The sequence below is a fragment of the Quercus robur genome, chromosome 10 (genome assembly GCF_932294415.1).
Source record: "Quercus robur chromosome 10, dhQueRobu3.1, whole genome shotgun sequence".
Taxonomy (NCBI): domain Eukaryota; kingdom Viridiplantae; phylum Streptophyta; class Magnoliopsida; order Fagales; family Fagaceae; genus Quercus; species Quercus robur.
Genome location: NC_065543.1, coordinates 40,254,207 through 40,279,767, shown reverse-complemented (window position 1 = coordinate 40,279,767; position 25,561 = coordinate 40,254,207). Strand labels below are relative to the sequence as shown.

Here is a 25,561-nt window from a genome sequence, read left to right as displayed (position 1 = left end):
CTTTAGTCCACACATGGTTTGAAAGAAAATTTGGAAAAATTACATTTTACCCAACCGTGGTTTGTTTGAAAAATACTATGCCTACCTATGGTTTAAAAGTTTGCTCTTTACCCACCTGTAGTTCGCTCTATTTGCCTCCCATTACCCACCTTTAAAAATATGAGTAAATTTGTATTTTTACTACTCTTTTATATCTCTCTCCTTTCAAAACATATAAAACTAAAAAAATCAAGAGAAAAAAAAAAATCTAAAAGTTAGGTTTTATAAAATTTAAGAAAAATCATAATATTGTTCTTGTTAAAATTAAAAATACCTAGTATTGAGTAATGTTTTCTGGTAATTGCCTCTATGGCCGCCACCACCAATTTCAAGGAACAGTATGCACCTTGAAACTGGCAGGCATCGATCCTTGACCGAGACTATACAATAGCAATCCATAGTTTTCTCCCAGCTTTGTCAAGATGGGTGTTAGTTGCTCACTACATGAGGAATTAACATAGTACTACTCAGAGAGAGCACCTGTGTCAAGAAAGATTCTTGCTTCAAGTGAGCTTTTCAAAAAGCATGACATAAAAAACAATTCAAAACTCTCACATTTGGAATATAGTCCATAAGAAAATTCCCTATGTTAAAATGTTTAGAAGCAATAGTTGTTTTTAGCAGATCGCTTACTACTAGGTTGGATCGGCTGTGAAGGATTAGGCTTTTTGTTTTCTTTATTATTATTATTAATTTTTTTTTTTTAGGTTTGATTTCTCCAGAGAGGATTTACAAATGTTCAAAATCAGATAACCAATTACTGCTTCCCTAAGCTTATATTTATAGGAAAACAAAATAGGCAGAAGGATTTCTAGTTTAGAATTAACATTAGTATTTGTTAGTTGAGATTATAGAAAACCCAAGCCTAAGTATAGATTTGGGCTCTGAAAAGTTAAAAAATTCCTCAAAATCTATCACTAGGGTTTTGATCGGAATGGTAATCACTTAAGAGGTAAAAAATTTCACATGATGATCTTGATGGAGTGGCTCAATCGAAATCGAAGAGAGAGTGAAGAGGTGGCCTCGTGTGTTTGATTTAGTGTGTTTCATTGAGTTTGTATTATGTTTTTCATTTAAAAGGTGTTAGAGTAACAACAAGTAGATAGGTGGGTAACATATTGTTAACAAATAAGATCACAAGTGGGTAAAGTGTCAATTTATAAACCACAGTTAAGTAAAGTATTTTTCGAGCAAATCACAGATGGACAAAGTGTAATTTTCCCAAAAAATTTTGTACACGCATAATTTCTAAATTACTAATTAATTGGTTTGTGTTTAAAGTTTGACACATTAATTTTCATTAGGTTTACATAATATATTTGTAATAATTCTTCTTTTTTGTTGATAATTCAATAAATACAATACAGGAGGGGATCCTCAACGTCTTATTTAGAGACACGAAAAAGTGACAGTTGAGATAACACAACTTTGGACTAAAATACATCTACCATTACTTATGAAATGATTGTACTCTTCCCCGTACAAGACTTTTGGTCGCATTTATTGACCGGATTAAATATGTTAAGTTTCGTAGATACAAAATCAATGAGGTACTTATCAAAAAAAAAAAAAAAAAAATCAATGAGGTAAAAACATGTTCCCAAATAAAAAGATATGACATAAACTAGATATGAGGGGGAGATGCAGTTATCTTTTTCGCATAAATAGCATGGGACCTTAACATAACATTAACGAGCCTCGGGTCCCTTAGAGCTGTAATGATTATTACATAGGAATAGAAATAATTAGTATTACAAGAAATGCATTAAGTTGGAATGTAATAAGTATTACTATTCATTAGTTTGGTGACCATTTAGAAATAGAATTCTAAATATGCATCTACAATTTAGTAAAATATAAAAATAAAGTGTAATTAAATCATTTTTAAGTCAAATTTCCTAAAATACATTTATTTTAAGGTGTTCAAAATAGAGTTAATAATTAACAAGAAGGAAAATTTATTTCCTTTCCTTTTGAAGATGTCGCAACTAATAGCTTTTCGGGAAATTTTTTAAAAAAGTTATTATATAAGGTAAAGGAATAGATATTCAGTACTTTTGATAAGGAATGGTTATTCCTCATTTTGAAGAATAGCTATTCATAAGATATAACCATTCATTGTAATATAAAAACAACCAAACAATCGAATAGTTATATCATAGGAATATCTATTACATTACAGTGTCTATTATAGTCTACCAAACGTGCCCTTACTTAAATTTCATTAATGGAGAAGGAGAATTTATTAGAGCATTATCATCCACTCTTCTAAAAAAAAAAAAAAAAAAAAAAAGAGAGAGAGAGTTATTTTAACACATTAAAAACCTACTTTATTATTTTACATTATTTATTTATTTATTTATGAAAAGACGATAACATTAAAACTAAACACCAATGCAAGGTTTAGGACATATCCTATTGAAATACATCCCATTGAGGTCTCCCTCAAATATTTCTAAAATGTCCACAGGCGGACTATCATAAATAAGGAACTCAGCATTCATCCTACAACTCATCCTAGCTAAGCCATCAGCACATTGATTGGCTTGCTGGAAGCAATGCTTAATACAAACATGGTGGAACTGAGTAATCAGTTGCCTACATTCATCTATAATAGGAGAAAAAGCGTTGTTAACATAATCAGCATTCTGAAGCACCTCAACAATGGACTTGGCATCCATCTCAATTTCAAGACAGCGAATATTTAAGGAGCAACATAGCTTAAGGCCCTCACGCAGCCCCCACAGCTCAGAAGCAAAGCTGCTAGTGATCCCAATATGCTTGCTAAAACCGATTACCCACTACCCATCCTCATTCCTTACCACTCCCCCACAACCAGCCAAGCCGTGAAGCTCACTGCAAGCCCCATCTGTGTTCAACTTCCTCCACCCTTGCTTTGGTCTCTCCCACCGAATGCGCCTTAAGATTCTTCAGGTTTGCAATCTTGGTGCAGCCACACAGTGAAGATACTCCTTAGCTTGATATACAATATCCATTACCAATTTTTGACTCTGGCCTTTCCTATTGAAAACGATATCATTCCTACTCTTCCAAATGCTCCAAAGCGCAAAAGGAAACACAATTTTCCAAGGGGAACCCGAGCTATGCATCATATCATTATTCCTTACATTCAGTGACAACCACTCCAACAAATTAACATGCCAAAACTCATGATTAGAAGCCGTGACCCCTAGCTGGTTCCATACACGTTTCAGGTGGGAGCAATCTCTCAAAGCGTGCAAGATAGTTTCACCACCATTGCAGCAAACAGGGCACACTTCATCTTGAACCACTCCTCTTCTTCCTAGACAAACTTTGACACCAATACTATTGTGAGCACACAACCAAAGAAACAATCTAACTTTTGGCAGCAAATCTACCTTCCAAATCCAGCTAGCCGAAAAGGCAATAATATTAGAAGACTCCATGGCAATCCCATATGCGCTTTTGACATCAAAAGACCCATTGGATGACCCAGCCCAAGCCAACTTGTCCACGCCACCCCCTAAGGTTGAAATGGGAATTGCACAAATCAATCCCTTAACTTCATCAGGTAAATCAAATGTTAATTTCTCCCAATCCCATCCCACATCAAGCATAATATCTTTAATTTCCAAACGATTGGCTTCTTGGGAAATAGGTCCTTGGATCAACTTTCTAAGGGGTCCCCCATTCGTCCAATTGTTATGCCAAATATTTAAATTGCTATTTTTTGTCACCAACCATCTACAACCCTCTTTGAAAATGCCCTCCCCTTTTTTCATAGCAGCCCATATTGAGGAGCAAGGAAGTTTGTTTGCATTTGTAGCTGCTTTCCTTCGATTGTTGCAATATTTCATCTTCAAAACATTAACCCACGGTGCCTCCCCTTCAGTATGAAATCTCCAATTAAGCTTGGATAAGAGAGCAACATTCCTACCTTTGGCTGTTTGCAGCCCCAATCCCCCTTCCTCCTTTGATTTTGTCACCTTTTCCCAACCAACCCAATGAATCTTCTTGGCTGATTCTGTTGACTCCCAAAGGAAGTTTCTATTAACTCTATCTAGCCCATCCAATACCCTTCCCAGAAGGTAAGAGCATTGCATAATGTACGAAGGAATGGCAGCCAGTGATGACTGAATGAGTACCCTATGACCAGCCAAGGATAAAAAGTTTGCCTTCCACCCGGATAATTTTTGCTTCACTCTATCCAAAATAAAGTTATAATCATGAGAGGAAGAACTTGGTTGTTTTAGCAGAAATCCAAGGTACTTACCAAGATACGGTGTTGACGCAAACCCCAGAATATCACAAAGGGACTCCCTAGTATCCCTATCCACATTTGGAGAAAAATATATCCTTGACTTAGCATCACTCACTGTTTAACCGGATAAGCTACAGAAAGATAAGATATTCCATTTTAACATTACACCACATTAAAATAATAATAAAAAAACCCATCTATATTAAAAAAACAAAAAAAAAACAAAAACCAAATTAACCACTACCGTCCATCACCCCCACAACCCTCCACCACTACCATAAGAACCCACCACCTGAGACATCAAAACCACCACAAAATCCATCCCAAAACCAAAACACAAACATCATTAGACAAACAAGAAGGGAAAAACAAAAAAAAAAAAAAAAAAAAAAAGAAGAAGAAGAAGAGAGAGAGAGGCCAGCGGCCACTGATGGTGGCTTCACCGGTGTGAGGGACACCACCACAAAAGCCATCAATCCCAGCCCCACACCGTTTGAAACACCGATGTCAAACCCAAATAAAAAAAGCTTTCCACAAGTGTGAAAGAAGAGGGAAGAATTAAAAAGCCGATCTTAACCCAGAGAGAAGAGAGGAGAAATAAAGAAAACGAAAAGAAAAGAGAGATGGCCAGCCTCTGTGAATGTACGTGTGAGAGAAGAGAGAAGAAAGAGAAAAGAAAAAAATAAGGGGGGCAGGAGAGAGAAGAGAGAAAGAGAGAATAAAAAATAGTTTTTTAATTTTGCAACATGCTACAGTATGATTCTATCACTAGAATAGTACTGTAGCAAGTATTGTAAAAATGCTAAAACTTTTTAGCATTTGAAACACCTCATAAGCCTTGTTTTTTTATGTTTGATATGTCAAATGCTAAAAATTTAGCATTTGACACACTTGATAAAAATGCTCTTACAGTATTATCTTCTTTTGATAAAAATTTAGGAATTCATGAAGAATAATTGTAGATTCGAGAGCTCCAAAGATGAATTTGTTCCTTTTTAAAAATAAAAATAAAAATATTCTGCAGCATCTTGATAGGGCACTACAAGAGAACACTTCTTCACTTTTTTTTCCTTCTTTTTTGTTGATTAAATTTGACATAAGTTGCCTCTGTGTCAAATTTTTATTTTTTGTTTTGTTTTGTTTTGTTTTTGTTTTTGTGGGTGAATGTGTAAATAGAAGATTTATTCCTGGAACTAAATCCTATTGTACTTACATTTTATTTTTTGACAAACAAGAGTATTCAGATCTTTTCAAGTATTTGATTTGTTTGTTTGTTTAGACCCCTTAAAGCAGATTGTTTAACCTAATATATTAGTCAAGTGATTACTTAAGTTAATTATGAGATCTAGGCTAAGCAGAGAAAGATTATATAATGCAAACAGCGAAAAAGTTAAGAACACACCGATATGATCATCCAGGAAAACCAACGAAACGAACTGTTTCAAGGTAAAAACCTGGGGATGATTTGACCTAACTATTTTCAAGGTAAAGCAAATCCACTAAAAAAGAATTGAAGGTTTTACAATAAGATTTAACCGTAAATCTATTACTACCTCTAGTAGTAACTTACTAATACGACCACGTGCAAGTTCCAAATCCACAGACTCTTTCTCTCTTGGATTTGCAGAACACAAACTCCCATGTTTGTGACTTTGAGATCCCACTCAAAGGTTTCAAATCACCTCTTGTTGATCTTGCAACAACTAGATTCCACCAATACTTGATTGTAGATCTTTCCGGTAGACACTTGTAGAGTTTGAAAGTACAAAACCTCTCAGATCTCACAGGAGCAACTCACAAGTCTTTCAAGAGTCTTCAAAACGTAGTTAGGGTTTTCCTTTTATACTAAGGAGTGTTAAACTGAAACCCTAAACATTTTCGTGGGCTTGGACCTGATTTAAAATTCTACATAAATTATTTTTTTGTGATTTTCGATCGATCGAGCTTCATTGAAAATAACTTCTTTTTCCTGCACTTTGAATATTCTTGAGTCTTGACTTGAAACACTTTGAGCAATGTCTAACACCTATTCTACACATGTTTTTTTTGTTCTCAGTTTGCCAACATATACAAATTAGAACTCTAAACATTTAATCCTAAATCTTTAGAACCTAAAATGATTATTCCCGTGGGGTATGTGTAGTTGTTGGGTTACACGTGTGAGTGAAGTTTCATATTGAATAATGATGAGAAGAATGAGTGGTTAATATAACATAATTGTGCACATACTCATTGGGCTTAGACCTTTTGGGTTAAAGTGTGTATCTATATGCTATATTAATTATTTAAGGAAAGTTCCCAATGTGTTTATCTCCCCAACAAGTGGTATCAGACTCATGATAGTGTAGGGCAAAGGTAGCAAGGCTATTGAGGTTCGTTTTGTAGTTCGAGTTCCTTTTGTAGTTTAAGCGGGAATGGGGTTTGTGTACTTGGAGCCCTTTCGCAAAGGAATCCCTTTGACATAGTTCCAAGATGGTGGCAAGAAGTTTCAAACTCAGGATCTCATGAATATCATGAGATCTTTGGAATCACTATGTCAAAAAGTTTTGGCAAGCGAAAATGAAGTTTTGGCAAAAGTTTCATTGTACACTTGCTCAACGCTTACTTGAGCAACCCCATTATGGAAGGTTACAAATTTTCCTTTCTAGATTGATTTTGTAGCTAACTTAACCCTAATCCTTCCATATATTAAATCCAAAATATAAACATGAATTTAAAAGAGGAATATGATTGCAAAATTGGAGAAATTATTTATTCTTATAGGAGGAGTCCTCCCTCTTCTCACAACAAGTGTGGGAACCTATATGGTGGGACACACATTCATGTGAGAGAATGAAGGACTCCTTTGTAGGAATGAATAATTTCACGCAAAATTGAGAGAAAACTTTAGAGAGAATTCCAATTGTTTTTCAAAAGTTCCATTTAATATCCATGAGATGATTTTGATTCAACAACTTGATCACCTATTGTATGTGTTGGACTTTGAATACTAAAAATACATAGACGATGTCAAATCTTCAACATGCTCTTGGATTGGCTGATTGATCGGTCTGCTAATGGTGATCGTTTGTGAAGCGGATCACATAAAAAGGAACAGTGCATGAGTCTGCAATTGCTGAGTCTTGAACAAATACCCATCGCTATGTGTGTTTGTTATATTTTTTGAATATCTTTGTTCGTGATCAACCTGTGATGTAATTGTGATTCGTACCTTGTACTCAATCAACAACCTAACTGATTATTGGTTGTTAAGCCATTTGGGGTTTAAACTTTAAATTGCAAATTCCAATGGTTGTTGTTTTTAAGTTACACAATCTATATGAATTTTGAAACTAAGCTACCCATTTCTGAGCGGAATAAATAGCATTTAAGTTATAGTTAATTGGTGATGAAAAAACATATTTAAAGATTAAAGAAACAACAAGAAAAATTAACGAGAGGAAAAAAAAAAATTGAAACTTACCTACCCATTTCTAGGGGAAATAGATAGCATTTAAGTTAGAGTTAATTGGTGAAGGAAAAACATATTTAAATATTGGAAAATGCTAACAAGTGCCCTTAGGGCATTGGTTAATAATCCATTTTAGGAAAATTTTGACATCACTTTTATGGAAAATGAAAAAAGCTGTTAAAATATTAATTTTTTTTTCCTTTTCCTATAAAAATTTTCTTTAACTAGATTGTTAACCAATACCTTAAGAGCACTCATTAACATGACTCTTAAATATTTAAGAAACAAGAAGAAAAATTAACGAGAGAAAAACACTTCAAAAGGGCTCACAAAGTATTGACTAAAAGGTCCACTAATTTTGATTATTGTGCTTGTTGTGCTAATTTGAAGTGGTCATATTTCATTCATTTCAAATCTAAATCATGTCAAATTTTTGTCCGTTTTAGTGCCTCGAATGTTTATTTTTCCAATAAATTATAAATTTTACTAAGAGATTTGTTATGGTCTAAAATAAATGTGCAAAAGATCACAATTCATCATCACTAAGCATATCATAACCTCATCATCTTTGAGTGACTTTTGACCTAAACTCAACCCTAGCAAAATTATATTTTTATTGATAAATAGTGGCGGAGGGGGGAAGGTGGGGTTCAAAATTACAAAATTTTATTAACACCAACAAAATTTGATTAACAACACTTTGTTTTGACACATGAATTTTGCTAGCAATCTATAACTTTGACAAAAAAGATTTCAAGATAAGTATAAAAAAAGTCTAGAAAGATTTATTAGTATTAGAATTCAGGTTGATATAGAGAGTGAGTAAGAGAAAAGATAGAAAGAGATAACAAATGAAGTAAAAATTAAATGTGGTTTGATCTAACAGTCTACATCCATAGCAAAAAGTGTATGTTAATACTTATCTGAGTTATTGCCTAGTAAGTCAAATGAACTTTAATGAACTTTTCTCCAAATTGGTTTGGAAGAAAAGTTGTTCTTACATAATTTCCAAATTACTAATTTGTTTTGTGTTTAAAGTTTGACATATTAATATAAGGATTACATTTAAAAAAAAAAAATGGTAGTACTCTGATAAAATTAATAGATTCTTCCTCGTACGGACTCTAAAAAGAAAACATTCTTCCTTGTATCGAAGAGTACGGATAATGGGCTACAAAACCTAAACAGTAGAGTACTAGAGCATGTTAACTGTTAAGTTTCGTCCAGAACAAAGTAATTGAGAAAGCAAAATACTTGAACGTACGTAGAAAATAAAAAGATAGGAGCCTGCATAAACCTAACGTAATTAAAGGAGGTGAACTAGTTGTCTTTTTCGAATAGATATCGGAGGCTCCTGCCATTAACGTTCCTTTACTCTTGGGGTCCTATACTTAAATTCCATTCATGAAGAAACTATTTGGAGTTTAAATTGAAAATTCCTGTTGTTGTTGTTGTTGTTGTTATTATTACGGTAGTTGTTGTTTTAGTTGTTTAAGTTACTCACACAATCAATAAAATTTGAAATTAACCTACCCATTTTGAGAGAAGGAAATAGCATTAAATTTTGAAACTAACCTACCCATTTGAGTGAAGGAAATATCATTTAAGTTGGAGTTAATTAGTTAAGGAAAAACATATTTAAAGATTACCAACAAAATAAAAATAGTGAGAGAAAAACACTTTAAAAGGTCGATTAATTGGGAGTCTTGTACTAGACTACTAGTTAAGACTTGAGATCCATAAGTGTGTTTAGGACTATGTTACTACAATTTTGCTTAGTGAGTTTCTAGCCAACTTTCAAGGATAGTATAGTTATGCCAATTTTTACTAGTAGTCCTATTTCACTCATTTCAAATTTAACTTGGGTCAAATTTGTGTCCGTTTTAATGCCTTAGATGTTCACTTTTCCGATGAACTTTAAATTTTACTCAATTATTTGTAATGTCATAAATATAAGTGCAAAAGATCACAAACTCGTGATCTCTAAGAATATCAAAACCTTATCGTCTTTAAGCAGCTTTTAATCTAAACTCAACCTTAACAAAATTTTGATAATACTAACAAATATGAATTTAGCCAATAATCTGTAATCTAACAAAAATATTTTAAGATATGTTAGAGATATATTAGCCCAATATAATAAATCCAAGCCTAATCTTACCTTGTATACAAGACAAGTCTTCTACTTATACTACAAGTCTATTAACCATAGTTACCGTATAATTAGTCTAGGATTTTGCCTACTATATATACTCATGTTATAGTTTATTGTAACACAAAATTTATACTACACTCTCATATATATAATAAAGATGTAGTCTTTAAATGTTTTCTACGTGGACGTAAACCGTTAGTTTAAACCACGTAACCCTCATGTTCTTGTATTCTTCATTTATACTTTTGTTTTCTCATCTGTTCTAGCATATTCAACATAGTATATCAATGCTAATATTTAACATGTTATTAGAGCCAAACATCATTCTTGGCTTCTAGCAAAATATGTCTCTAATCCCTATCAAGCTTGCTCTCAAATTTATCCACGGCCTTCAAATTCACAGATACTCTCTCACAACCACCGTTTGCCTTGCAATCTCAATCTTTGATTGAAGACTCCAAATTAGGACCTCACATGCCTATCACAGTGGCCTTCGTCACTGCCTCATCACTTTCTCAGCACCGCCACGTCCCTAATTCTCTCAAGCAAGATGTGCCTCTTCCTTTTAGATCTGTGCAATTTCAAACCTTGAATCATAGAACATACCACACAAACGTGCTCTTCGGCCTCCGATATGAAAAACCTAGAAATCCAGCAACCAAGCCACCATGCGCACATTGGAGTTCCAGCCTGTCGAACCACGCACGCGTCACACGCGCCCCACACTTTGTCAAAGTTGTTCACTCGCCAGTCTATCTTGATGACTTCATCAATGTCATCATCGTCATCCTGTCAGCTTCCACACCTAAGTTAGAGATAAAAGAAGAAAGGATTTAATGTGGTTCCACTCAACAGTCCAAGAGCAGCTACATCACTATATGGAATTGTTATATTTAAATTATCCCACTAATGATATATATAGAGAAAGTGATCAGCCTTAGGCTAATTATGTACTAACCCTATATTGTAGTATGAATCTGGATGTATAGTCCAAATAATGCGGTAAAATAATACAACTTGTACATCAAAGCTAAATTCATGTCTCTAAGAACTACTTTAATCTCATAACAACTACTTTATGATGCATTATATGGCATAATGACAATATCCTATACATCTCAATCCAAATGAACAACTCAAAAAATACTTAATATTCTCAACCAAAAAAAAAAGAAAAAGATTTTTTACGTCCATAGTATTTTCACAATAAATCTTTAATAATAAATTATTATTAGTTCTAATTTGAACTTATTATTAAAATCATTTTTTTATTTATTAGTAACAATATGTCATTAAAAATTTGTTGGGAACATGTAGTAGACTTAACATTTTGTTTTTTTTCTTTCTTTTTGTATTTTTCTAAAAATTAATAGTACCATAAATAAAGCGGTGCAACTACTCCAATTAAAGCAAATTTATGAACTATCAACTCGTACTTACCTCTGTCCGGTCATGTTGCTTTTGAATTCATATCATAATATCATCATATACCCATTTCGTATAACGTACTCATTTCGTATAAAGTACTGTTATAACAAATTCAATACGACAAATTATCATCGGTTTTAAACAGGGGTTCATTGTAAAATTAAGTTTTAGCCCACTAATAACATCAAGTAATAACTTGCTAGTTATAATTTGTTGTGAAAATCAAAATATTATAAATGTAACATTTTTCCTTTTCGTATAACATGAGGTTTAGTTAGAAGTACATACATGGACCATTTTCAGGTATTTCTGCTACGAACAGCACATTAATTCAACGTCATTTTTGCTACAATATATGTAATTTGAAGTGTTCTACATTTGACAAAAAATGTTAAATGTTTCTGAACTGTCAATTCGACATAATTGCCAATTCACCTAGCGTTGCTTACATAGAAATCAATGAGCAAAAGAACTGGTGCTCAAGAAGCAAAAGATACAGAGCACACGGCAGCAAACTAGCAATAAAAACAGGCATTTAGTTTGCTAGAGAAGTAGGAGTGTGAAACATCATAGTAGAAGGCAACTCTCAGACTCAGACATTGATGAAAATTTTAATTAGTTCAGCGAACTAAATTTGTTAGAGGTAGGGCATGAAAAATCATTGGAATAAGTTAATAGATGCTCCGAGAGTATTGGTTTATGAATTTTATTTTAGAAATTTTTTGATAGAAAAAGAACAAAAAAACAATTGATTTTTTTGACAGTTTTTTATCTTTCCTATAAAAGTAATATTAAAATTTTTCTAAAATGATCTATTAACAAATGCCCTAAAAGCGTCCGTTTATCAGATCAAAAACTTATGTGCACTACTTTTTGAAGCTCCATAGTTTTTTAGGTAAATTAAAAAGAAAATAAGCTGGTGCTCAAGGAAGTTTCGGCCTTCTTGGGTATGTTTGGATACCGCTTATTTTGCTGAAAATTGAAAACACTGTAACAAAATAATTTTTAAATGTGTGAATAGTGTCGTAGAACCCATTTTTAATAAAATTTTTCTTGAAAAAAGAGGTTTGTGGGTTCATGAACAATGCACAGGATCCACTAGAAAAGCAAAAATTGTGCTTCTCAAAAAAAATAAAAAAGACGAAACTTTGTTGCTTGGATGCAAACGTAGTATCCAAACGGATACTTAGAAGGGCAAGTAATTAATATTGGATGTACTACTACAAAATATACTATATGTCTACCTTTTTACTGACTAAATAAAAAAAAAAGGAAATCAATGTTATTCTTTAACGACTATCGAAAAAAATATTATTTTTTCACCACATTAAGTCATTAACATTAGAACATTTACATCCGGTGTTGTAAAGTGTTTAAAAATCTAAAATAGAGTCTTATACATCAAGTTACACAAAATTTTACCACTTTATGAATCTGGTCATGAATTTTACAAAAAATATATACAAATGTTAGAGTGATCTTGTATTATACAGCTCTCTCTCTCTCTCTCTCTCTCTCTCTCTCTCTCTCTCTCTCTCTCTCTCTCTCTCTCTCTCTCTCTCTCTCTCTCTCTCTCTCTCTCTCTCTCTCTCTCTCTGGGGGAAGTGGGTTGGTAGGTAGCCAATCTAGGCTAGCCCATGACATAATGAGATAAAGACATATCAACTCAACAACCAAAAAAAATCCAAATTTAGACCCATAATAAATGTAAACCGGAAATAACATGGATTAAATGAATTGTAAGTTGAAAATAAGTAAATAACAAGGATTAATTTCGCTTTTACCAAAATGTATGGACTAAATTGACTGCAAGCTGAAAATAAAATGGATTAAATTGATTGTTACAAAATGTATAGAACAAATTAACACTAACTTCAAAATATTGGGATCAAAATGCTATTTTTTCCCCCCAAATTTTTTTTTTTTAATCTACTTTTACATTTACATGGGTGATAATATTGCATGGTGCAATGCAATAGCATCAGATCTAATTAGAGAAAGTCTATAAACTCAACAAATTTAAAACTTATTAATATGACAGATTATTATAGTAGGAGATAAAAAAGTGATATAAGTAGTAATTCCAAGTAAGAACTAGTAAAAAAATTTCAATTCAACCTATATAAAAAAAATTGTCAAATTTCTTGTTAAAAACATTTATCCAAATCCACCACTTGGCACCGATTGAAATAGCATAATTAGGGCCATTTAGTACATGTATTTAAACACATGTTTTCAATTTTTAAACAATATTACACGTATTTTCACACACTTTTTCACTCACACGTATTTCCAAAAAAACTGAAAACTATTGTTTAAACATATGTACCAAATAAGCTATTAATTTCTGGATTTGGATCGCTCTTTGCATTTCACTCCACTTTATATACAAACATTTTTATCATTTTTATTTATTTTTTATTTTAACTTTTTAACTTTTTTTTTTTTTTCATATTTAAGAGTTGAGATTAAAAATAGTTTTTTTCAACCTTTAATTTCACTCTAGATAACTATAATATCATCGTCCAATCTCCCTTATCTCAATTCTAAGTCTTTAGGAAGTGTTTGGTAGGAAAATTGGAGTAATATTATTTAAATATTTTTGATATACATATAATAAAAAAATATGAAATATTATTTAAAATACTTAAAAAATGTGTCCAAACTAAGCTATCCAACAGTCCCTTAATTTCTCAGCCGAAAGCAGAGGCTTTCGGTCCCAAAAAACAAAAAATAAAAACCTTAAAGCCTATGCCGTACTTTTTGGGTCCCTCTATGTTAGCAATTACCCGCTGGTCGTGTCAGGCTCCTCCCCCCAAAAAAAGGGTCCTTCGTGCTTAAATACAAATTTTGCGAAGTAAAAACACCCTCTCTTTTTTTTTTTTTCTTTTTTTTTCTTTTTTTCTTCGAGTCTTTTACAGCCCACGAAATCTGCGACTATGACTTATTTTTCAAATTTTGGTGGGTGAAAAACACTAAAACAGTCCCAATATGCCATATAAAATAATTATAGCAAGATTGTGATCCAAAATATCAAGTTTTTACCGCTTATTTGTTTGTGGTATAGTTGAAATTTAAATTGGTTTAAAATTTAAAGTATTACCTATATAAGATTTGATCGAAATTTAAATTGTCTATTAATAGTTAGAAATTTCATGATATAAGTATTCCGTTGAATTATTTTTTTATCTTATTTGATCTTATATTTTTATATTTTTGTGTTTTTGAGAAAAGAGATATAAAAATTAAGCAAAATTATATATTTAGTTATGTTTTTAATAAAAGTGGGTTAAAGAATTCTAATTGAACTAACCTCTAATAGATAATGTGTTAAATTTTAAATTACAGATAAACAACTTAAATTTTAGTCAAACCACGTAGAAGTAAATTATAATTTATCATTAAAAAAGAAATAGTAAAAATATTGTGAGAATTTTTGTCGGACAGCTTTCTTTATTATTTTTCTATATATATGGTACTGAGTACTGACTAATTGTGACCACTGAGAACTTTCATACGTCCTTACTCCGAACAAGTATTCATTACCAGCATTACTTTCTAACTTCTCTCCGCATACAAGTCTCTCAGCAGTACCGTTTTCTTTTCTTGCCAGTTGCCACTGTTTGGCTACATTAATATCAGAATGGGAAGAACTCCATACTGTGATGCAGATGGCTTGAAGAAAGGCCTGTGGACTCCTGAAGAAAACCAGAAGCTCTTAACCTACATTCAACAACATGGCCATAGATGCTGGCGTTCTTTACCAAAAAAAGCTGGTTATTTTTTACCATTTATAGCTAAACTCCTTTACATTATTATTATTTTTGTTCCTTCTCTGAAATGTCAAAGCTAGTATTTGGAATTTTCTAAAATCGTTTTAGATGTATGAACTATTGTGCATGTGATTAATGGTTTTTTTTTTTCCTTGTCCTATAGGTCTTCGAAGATGTGGGAAGAGCTGCAGACTGAGATGGAATAATTACCTTAAACCTGGTATTAAGAGGGGAAGATTCAGTTTACAGGAAGACAAAACCATCATTCAACTTCATGCTCTTCTAGGCAACAAGTAAAGAAACGTTAATCCTTTCTTCTTCTTCTTCCATTTTTTTTTTTTTTTTTTTTTTGAATATAAGAAATGTTAATATCTTTGCTACTTTTTTTTTTTTTTTGAATTACACTCAATGAAAAAAAGAACTTTTATTTTTGTGGGGGGTTTAGGAGAGGTGATGGTTTGTAGACTTGTAGTCTTGCCTCTAATTTTTTTAGAAGATAATTCTCATGTAAAACTTACAACTTATTGCTTTGGATGGAAGGCCATTATCATCTCAAAGTTACTTACGTAACATGTCTTTTTTTTTTTTTTTTTTAAACCTTTTTTTAGTATTTTGTGTTCTTTTTTTAATGAATAATTGTAAATATATGATATGAACTAATTGAGACAAGGTGTATTTATATATCTTAGGCACTTTTTCTTAAGAAATCATTGTAGCCTGATTTTATTGACTTTTTTCAAGTCAAATTAAGGTTTAACTTTTAAAATAAAAGATAAAAAAATTGTAACCATAAAAAATAAGAAATATAGTAAAATTCAAAACTAAATTAATGTATAAATATTAGAACTAGCACATATTTTATTTTGTTTGCGAAGCCTAACTTTGATAACATTCATGGCAGGAAATACTTGGTTCATAATTGCAATAAAAACTGAAAAAGTAAATAGAAATACAACTATTTTATAAAGATAATAGTATTAACCACAAAAGTTGAAAGTCATATTTATTATCATTATAATATTCTTATTAAAAATAATAATTAGTTTTATTAAGTTGAAAATTAAGACTAGTAAATACACAGACAAAAAAATAACAAGTACTCAGGTGGAAATGTAGCATGGTATCATTTAAATTTCAAACTTATAACTTTGGGTCCCAAACATCAAACAAGCACATTATAATACTGAACATATAAGTCAAGTAATTATTTAATATTTTAAATTCATTGGATTAGTTTACTGAAGTGACTAATTTTCAATTTGGGGGGAGGGGGGAATATAAAATTTTGTATCTAAAATTTTAAATATATAAATAATTTATTTGTCTAAAACCCGTGCGACCAAAGAGTGAGACTTTGTCTTTGTCTTTTATTTATTTATTTGCACTAAGGTACTATTTGTTTTGTGTAAATTTTTTTTCTAAAAAATGTTTTCCTCATCTTCATATCATTTTCAAGTATTTAGGACTTTTGAAAAATATAATCAACGGTAATTATTTTTTGATGATCATAAAAAACACTATGTGTATGTTTGGCAAGATTATTTTTGTCAACTTATTTTACTATTTAGCTTATTTTTACTACTATTTATGGGTCTCACTGTACTTTTTGGTATTATTTATGGATCTCACTATATTATTTCAGTTAACTTTTACATTTATCTATAGTATTTTCAGTAAAAAAAATTTCAATTTCAACAAAATAAATGAATCTCAAATAAATCTTATATTTGAGATTGAAAATGTTTTACATTTGAAGGCGTAAAACATTTTCATCTTCTAGCCAACAGAAACCTATAAAATGACAAGAATCTCACAAAATTACTCAAAATGCCCGTTAAAACCTAGGAAATGACTATAAAGGACGCATGGTTTTCTAGTATTGGATCTATCATGAGCTTTCCTCTTTTACTCATTTTGACATGTGGAGTAGTATTAAATTCAGTTTGATCTTTAATTTTGAATTCGAGAAATAAAAAATAAAAAAATAAAAAAATTCTCAAAACTTCTAAGTAACTGAAATATATATACTATAAAATGATTAAAATAAGCCTAAAAGCTCTAAAATGACCTATACACTTTCAAAGCATCTAATATAATTAAAATTTCCAATAAAACTACTAAAATAACTAAACTACCCCTAGAAACCATCAAAAGGTTGCAAATGATCCCTGAAACCTCCTAGATGATCACGGTATGACTCGAAAGTCACACAAAAGTTAATTTCAAGTTTTATTTTGGAAGTTTCAAATGTTTGTAATTATGCGCATGTGAATGTGTAAGTTTAGAAATTAATAGTTGTTATTTATTTATTTATTTTTTTGTGGTTTCTATACACTTTTTTTCTTTTTCTTATTAGTGTAATTTTCAATAGTTTTGTTTTGATTGTGCTTAATTTTAGGGTTTTTTTTTATAGGAGATTAATTTTTAGGTTGATTTTGTTGTTCTGTATTAATATTTTAAAACGGTAAATAATATTTTTATCTTATAATATATATATAAGAGAAATTGTGTGAATTTTCATACAAATCAAATACTAAAAAATTGTTTTCAAAACATTTTGAAGACATTTTTTCTTTAAAATGTTTGAAAACGCTTTCTATGGACAACATTTTCAAGTTAAAAATATTTTACTCCAAAATAAATTGAAAAGTGTTTTTTGTAATGGCAAAATTTCGTTTTTATTTTTATTTTTTTGGACACCACATAATAAAACCTTTTTTTTTTTTTTCAATATTTTCAACAAATAAGCACTGACAACCCATATCGAAATAGTATGTCTCTAATAAGAGCATCTCCAATGATCTATGCAAAAGTAAAATATTCTCTATAATAGAGAATGAAACCAAAAAAAGCCACTCCAATGGATTCTCTATACCCAAAAATTTTTTTGGCTCATGAACAGTAGCTCATCAAGTCTGATGGGCTACTGTTCATTCTTCAATTTTTTTTTTCTATTATAATAATAAGGTGTTGAATAAAAAAAGTTGGAAGATGTGTAATTGTTAAAAAAAGAATAAATAATGAATAAAGAAATAATATTTAAATGAGATAGAGAATCTTTTGGAAAGTGTATTTAAAAAAGTGGATAGATAAAAAGTAAAAGTCACTGTTCATTCTCTAAATAGTACAAAAATTTGATGAATTTACTGAAGATGCTCTAAGATACCAACACAGCAGGGTGGTCTAATGCCTATAGACCTTGGCCAACAAGTTTGGTCTTCGATTCGAGTCCTCTTGATTCCCACTAATAAGCACGTTGATACCTATCTAGCTACCCATCCCCTCCTATTGTTTTTTTTTTTTTTTTTTTTTTGGTTCTCTCTAAAAAGAAAAAGAAAAGTCCCTAAGAAGATAGATACGTAGTACATGCATGTGTTTCACGTATACTCCTACTATTTTTCTCCAGGTGGTCTGCCATAACTGCGCACTTGCCAAAGAGAACAGACAACGAGGTCAAGAATTACTGGAACACACATCTAAAGAAAAGGTTAGCCATGATGGGTATTGACCCAGAGACTCACAAGCCAACAAGCACCATCCTTGGCTCGCCAAATGGTGACCCTAAGAACGCATTAAATCTTAGCCACATGGCTCAGTGGGAGAGTGCTCGTCTACAGGCCGAAGCTAGACTGGCTAAAGAGTCACAGCTACGCCAACATGAGCCAGGTGATACGACTAACGCACTTGCACCACCACTTTGCCTTGACGTAGTAAAAACATGGCAGAGCCTAATGTTAAATTCCATACAAGGTAGTCTTCAAAATGGTTCTTTTGGTCTTGGTTTGGGTGACAATGGTGGTGATGTTGAGTCTCCGACATCCACATTGAGCTTCTCAAACAGTGCACAAGCAGCAGTGTCAACTGTGGTATCATCATCAGATTTTAATGGAGTTTTAGGTGCTGATCATATGAATGAAGTATACATCACGCAGCAACACAATATGGCTCTTGATGTTGGAGATGTGCCTAGTACCATTCAAGCTTCTGATAATGAAGATGGGAATTTCATTGAAGGGATTGCAAATAATCTACTTTTCAATAATCTTGATATGCATAGTTTATCTACCTTCAGCACAATTACAAGTACTACTAGTACTGGCAATGGTGAGGTACATGAAATGACCAAGAATTATTGGAATAATATTCTTAATTTTATAAGTTAATTATATATATGGACTGTCAAGTACCGGTGTTTTAATTTGTATGTGCAAGAGAACCTAGTGTTTAGGACTAGACTAGTGTACTGTAGTCAGTAATTGCCTTAGCCATGCAAGGCTATAGGCTTTAAACCCCACTCCTGAATTTCTGTTTCTCCGTTTAAGTTAGAAATGTTGTTAACCTATCTTATGTCTTTTTCAGAGTAAGAATAATAAACTTTTTTACAAATTGATGATGCGGTGAATAATTATTAGTAAGTAAAAGAGTAATATAAGTAGTGAATCTCGATGAGAACTAATTGAAAATTTTCATTTTAACAAGTTGTAAAATTGTTGTGAAAAAGTTTGTGATTAGCATTACTAGCTCATTTATTAATAAATATTTAGATTAAGTGATAATATATCATAGTATCAAAATAAGTGATTAAAAAAATTTGATTAAATAAGTGATTAAATGATTAAATAATTCACCCTAAATAGTTATGAATATCGCTTCTTTTACTTCTTGTTCAAAGGGGTAATGTATCCTCTCCCTTGTCATGAATGACTGAATGTATCTTTCTTTTACTTTTTGTTCAAAGGAGAGTGTATTTCCTCATCTTCTAAGCCAGCTAAATACACAGTTATCAAGAGTATATATATGGATATTCAGCCAAAAAAAAGAAAAAAAAAGTATACATATGGACTAGACCTATAAATCGCCCAACAGTGTCGTGATATTCCAAAGCTGGTTTGTGATCCCCTCTTGCAGAGCATCAATGCAGACTTTCGTTCGAATCTCAACCCTGGCCAGCTCCAAGCAATCGAATGGGATGAGTCTTGGCTGCTATCTAGGTGTAGATAATGGGATCTGCTTAGCCCAATCCTTTAGGACTCTATATACCCCCGACTGCTGGGTCACAATTAAACTTGTATTGGCCCATTAGACCTCACTTGCTATCCCTCCTTCCCTACAAAGGACTTCATTTCTCATTTTTCCAAACATTATTCAAAAACATTGGCAGCAAATAGTGTAGAGTGACTTTCCAGGAAAATTATTTCCACCCGCTACATAGATTTTGATATAACTAGCCATGTGTATGGTTTTAAAATGAGTCATGTGAGACTTGTTAAAATAATACAAGTGAATGACAAATGAAAAAAGTATTCACTTGTATTATTTTAACAAGTCTCACATGATTTATTTTAAAACCATACACGTGCAATGCAAATGTTCTTGCTTGATTTTGAGGAGATTTATGTTAATGATTCCAAAACAAAATCAATTATCAGAGCTAAAGTTTTGGTGTGGATATTTGTTTATGATTAGTAGTTTTAAAACTATAATGACTATTCTTCTTATGCTTCTTGTGGATGTGGAATGGCTATTTGCTTCTTTACCTCTGGAGTTTTGCCTTTTTTTTTCCCTTTCTTTTTGTTTTGGCTGCCTTTGAATTTTGATGAATCACTCTGCTTAAGAAGTTTAGTTGTTGGACCATGTTTTCAAAATGAACCCCCTACCACCCTCCCTTGCCCCACTACAACCCCCCCCCCCCCCCCCCCAAAAAAAAAGACCCTGAAAAGGAAGTATTTCTAATGATGGAGATTTATTTAATAGCCACCAATTGAGGCTACTATAAGATTTCTAATGATAGTGATTTAGTAATTTGTTTTCCATTTATTTATTGTAGCAAATAAACAAAGATTAAATAATAACTCATACTCAATAGCTTTCCCGTGAATCACATGAGTTAACGACTAGTAGTAAGTAAGGGCGTGGATGAAGGGTCATACCGAGACACATTTATTGTGAAGCAAATATATGTGCTGATATTTTGGCTACTGTGAAGGGATGAAGACACGTGTAATTATTTGATTTTGTGTTATTTACGTGAAGTTTTAAGATCATTAGATTGATTAAAATTGTATAGAATTGGAGAAGTTAAATGGAAGAGGTCCCTTCCCATAATACATTTATGTGTGAAACAATATCTTTTCGATACCTAGTCATATTTAAATGATCAACCGTCTTCGAATTGAGTGAAATCAGACTGAGGATCCATTTTATTTACATGTATGGAATAACATTTGCCTAGGGGAAAAAATTGCTCGTTGAACATATCTTTATCAAGTACTTTTCAAAGAGAGTACAAAATGTCCCTCTCACATGAATGTATAAGAAAGTGACAGCATAATAATCTCTTGTAAGTAGAATAATTGGGGGATGGAACACTCTCTTGCAAGCCAATTATGTAAGACATTAGGAATAGAAGAAAATTTTCAAAGCGAGAAAGAAATACTAACTTTAGTTTATATTAATGATAATTCTAGTTATACGAATCTGGTTGGAAAAGTTGGCCACCTACTATTCCAACTTATTAAGCAGAAGACAATAAATTCTCTTTTAGGAAAATTTTACAAATTTTACCCCTAAAAGAAATTAAATTGAAGATCATCTTTTGAATATTTTCAATGTCAAATTGTTTCTTGTATTTTCTAAAAAACTTGGTTTGGTTCTTTCACCCTATGCCATCTGTTAAATAAATAGAATTTTTTTAACATATCTTAATTATATTTTAATAGGTGGCAATCATTCAAAATTTCAAGAAGACTAATTAGGCAAAAAATACAGATTTTACCCCTAAAAAACAATTATTTTGAAGTTCATCTTTTGAATATTTCTAATGTCAAATTGCTTCTTGTATTTTCTAAAAAGCTTTGTTTCAGTTCTTTCACCCTATGCCATCTGCTAAATAAATAGAATTTTTTTACATATCTTAACTTTATTTTAATAGAATATTGTTCAAAAAATTTAGAAGCCTATCAGGAAAAAAATGACTATTTAAAGTAGAGTCTAGAAAGATCTCCAATTAAGGGTTAAAATGATTTAAAACCATGTATAACAATTTACAATTTCCATGTGGCTTACCATCTGAAATTAAAATGGATCCTCTCAATTTCAAAACCAAATGGAGAAATACAAAATTTTCTTTCAAATCAATTATTACAGCTCAATCTTTGGCAATTTAAATGATCTTATATATATATGTGTAGTTTTAATCATATAACCTGCTTAATAATCATATATATAACTTGTTTAATTAAGTCACATAATTAGTTTTGTGATTGAAATATAATCATTTGATCATCATCATCAAATAATGAATTGAAAGAGGTTCTTGAAAATGAAGAATCATTTTCTTGTATATATTGCACAACAACGGGTATACCACTTCTCACGACCTGATGAGCCACGTAGTGTACTAGGTTTGGTTTGATATTATTTGTCACAACTCACTAGCTACATCTGCACTTATACCCCAAAAATATTAGTCAAATTATAATTGAGGTTTTTTGCAATCACTTATATATTCAAGATTCACCTAATAAACATCCAATGTGGAATTCAACACATGCATGTACAACACATACAAACTCATACAATTCATCCCAATCAAATCCACATATTTTTGGGCCGGTATCACAAAATCTACCCAATGGAATTAAACTTGGAGCCAAGGAAGGTCTGGGATTAAGAGGAGTTTTCAACTAACAAATATCATTAATGTCTTCAAGAAATTCCAAACTTTTGGGTACACTACCTATAATTTTGCATCAATTGTTTTTTACTATTTGATTTAGGGCAAAACTTAGATATAGTACCTTAGATTCCCCTCTTGAAATTAAGCCATCTGTAAAATTAAAATAAAATAAAAAAAAAAAAAAAAGCAAACAGCGTTAAAATTGTGCACGTCTTTCTTTCTTCTTCTTCCTTCTTGCTTGACCTGTGAGAAAACCCAATGGCTTCACAGTCTAGATCTTTCAAACTTCTCACCCCAATCTCATAAACACCCAATGGTTCAAGACTTCTCATCAAAATCAAGCAAAAGAAGGACAAAGGGGCTAGAAATCGTTGCTAGGGACAATCAGAAACAAGGCTAGCTCTGGCCATTGTCAGCCATCAACTACTATTGCTTTCAAGAAACTGTAATATGATTCAAGCCCTCATACGCTAGGATTTAAGGAAGCTATTTGCATAGAAGATTTTGTTGTTCATGTGGTTATGTCTAGCTTTAATCCTCTTCAATCCATATCTATTAAAATATAAAAATTAATCCTAAACCAACACTCTATTAAGATTTGAAGTTTTCTAAGAGAGGTTATTCATTTATAGGCAGAGGCATAAAGCATTGATATGTCTTTTGAAGAAACAATGACGATCAATAGAGCCACTTAAAGGCAAGGAGCAATCCAAAAAGGTCATTTCCTGGTATAAAGCTCCAAATCCCATTTGAAGCCATTGGGTTCTTATGAGATTTTTCTGAGAGATCTAAAGCCATCGATGCTTTTGAGATTGAGGGTGAGAAGTTTGAGAGATTTGAATGAGAGATCTAAAGCCATCGATGCTTCTAAGATTGAGGGTGAGCAATTTAAGAGATCTAAAGCATAAGCCATTGGGTTTGTCATGGGTCAGAGGAGAAAAAAGAAAGAGTATTTTTAAAGACCTTTTTTTTTTTTTCTTTTTAACTTAACAGGTGGCTTAATTTCAAGAGGGGAACCTAAAGTACTACATCTAAGTTTTACCTTTTGATTTATATATTTCTCTTTCTTTTCTTTTTTGATGATTTGAAAAATTGAGACAGGTGGAATTTGATCTCTAAAGCTAGAATTCTCCTTTCGAATTTAGAAATATCAAGAAGTACCAATTAAGCTATACAACTCTAGGCGATTTATAGATTTTCCTTGGTATTTTTTTTAATATCAAATAATACACACAATTATTGATGTTTTTTTTATGTGTTTCCTATCACTTAATTTGTACTTTTACTAGTTTTTTTTTTCTTTTTTTTTTTTAATGTGTCCACTTTATTTTTTGTTAGTTTTCCTTTGTTACATATATCTATGAGGGAATAAAGGCAAACTCATAATTGTGGGAGTATAGTATACATGGAATAAAAATATTTTGTCCCACTTTATACTTTACAAATTACAATTTGTTACAGAGTATTTTTTTTTCTTTATAAAATAACCAAAGTTTAAAATGAGAAAAAAAAAAATCAAACATATGTCACATTGCAATTGATAGTGTATAAAGTAGAGTAGAAGATTTTTATTCTTATACATCTAGGTGATTGTTAAAAAGAGAGCTAATTATACGTTAGGCTGTAAAAAAAAGGTGATTATAAACAATTTAGAGTCTTCAAACCTATTTATGAAAAAAATTGTTTATATTCATTCTTTTAACAACTCAAACTTCATATCCATCTTGAGGCTCGCACATAAGTCAAACTTAAATTTAGGTAATGTTTGGATAGAGTGTTGCATTTTGCTGCGTTGCGTTTCTGCGTCTTCCCCTTTTTTTTTTTTTTTTTTCATGCATTTTCCCCCCACAAGCGGCTACTGTTACTATATATGAACAATAGCAGTAACTTTTGACCAGTTTTTCATGAACAGTGCATCCGTGCACTGTTCACGGACCCACAAATTTCATTTTTTTATCAACTTTTTCATTAAAAATGGGTTCCACGGCACTATTCACACATTTAAAAATTATTTTGCTACAGTGTTTTCAGTTTTCAGTTTCAGCAAAATAAGTTCTATCCAAACAGACCCTTAGTAGTATACTAATGAACAAGTTTATGACTTTGATATAAATATGTTGGTGTATATATATACATTCACACATAATATTTAAAAGTAAATTATTTATGGATTCCAATTAGCTTAATTGACAAAATCTCTTATTATTGAATAAGCGATATGATGTTTAATCTCGCTTATACTAAAAACTAGTTGATGTCTTAGTTTGATGATAAAAAAAAAAAAAAACAATAATGGAACAGATATTATAGGTTTGAAATACTATCCTATTTATAAAAAATAAATAAATTATCTAAAATTTTAGATCATGCAATTTATTATTATAAGCTTATAAATAAAAATTAATATGTTTAACTTAGGCTAACATTATAATCTTAATTATGTTAAGAAGGGATACGAAATTTCAAATATTTACTTTAATGTGATAAAAACTTAAAAGAATAAGTTAAACAAACAATCATTAAACAACCTCCAACTTGTTCCAATAATATAGTATGAACAAAGCTTGAATATATAATATAATTTCCAACAAGGTGTTCTTGTTATTCATCTTAACTCAGTACTGTCTATGTCTAAACGTTCAAGCACATTAATTAGGCCAACCGAACTCACTAATGTATGTCGGAGTAAAGGACCACTGGATCGACCAGCTTTTAAGTTTCAGAAAAGTCCGGATCGAACATATATGCCATTGCCAAAAGTGGAAAATAATGCAAAATAAGCAAGTGATTATGT

At 31.5% G+C, this 25,561-nt stretch overlaps 2 protein-coding genes across 2 annotated transcripts; one reads left to right on the top strand and one right to left on the bottom strand.

Moving 5' to 3' along the window:
* Positions 1–2,423: 2,423 nt before the first annotated feature.
* On the bottom strand, positions 2,424–2,908 carry LOC126704150 (uncharacterized). Its single transcript, XM_050403177.1, has 2 exons — positions 2,862–2,908; positions 2,424–2,799 (listed from the first exon to the last, which is right to left on the bottom strand). The coding sequence occupies exons 1-2, from the start codon at positions 2,906–2,908 to the stop codon at positions 2,424–2,426; spliced, it is 423 nt and encodes a 140-aa protein (XP_050259134.1).
* An 11,931-nt stretch (positions 2,909–14,839) lies between these two features.
* Positions 14,840–19,398, top strand: LOC126703495 (transcription factor MYB106-like). The gene is made up of 3 exons (XM_050402453.1): positions 14,840–15,092; positions 15,253–15,382; positions 18,496–19,398. Exons 1-3 carry the CDS (start codon positions 14,960–14,962, stop codon positions 19,250–19,252), a joined length of 1,020 nt encoding a protein of 339 aa, XP_050258410.1. The 5' UTR covers positions 14,840–14,959; the 3' UTR covers positions 19,253–19,398.
* Positions 19,399–25,561: the final 6,163 nt, after the last annotated feature.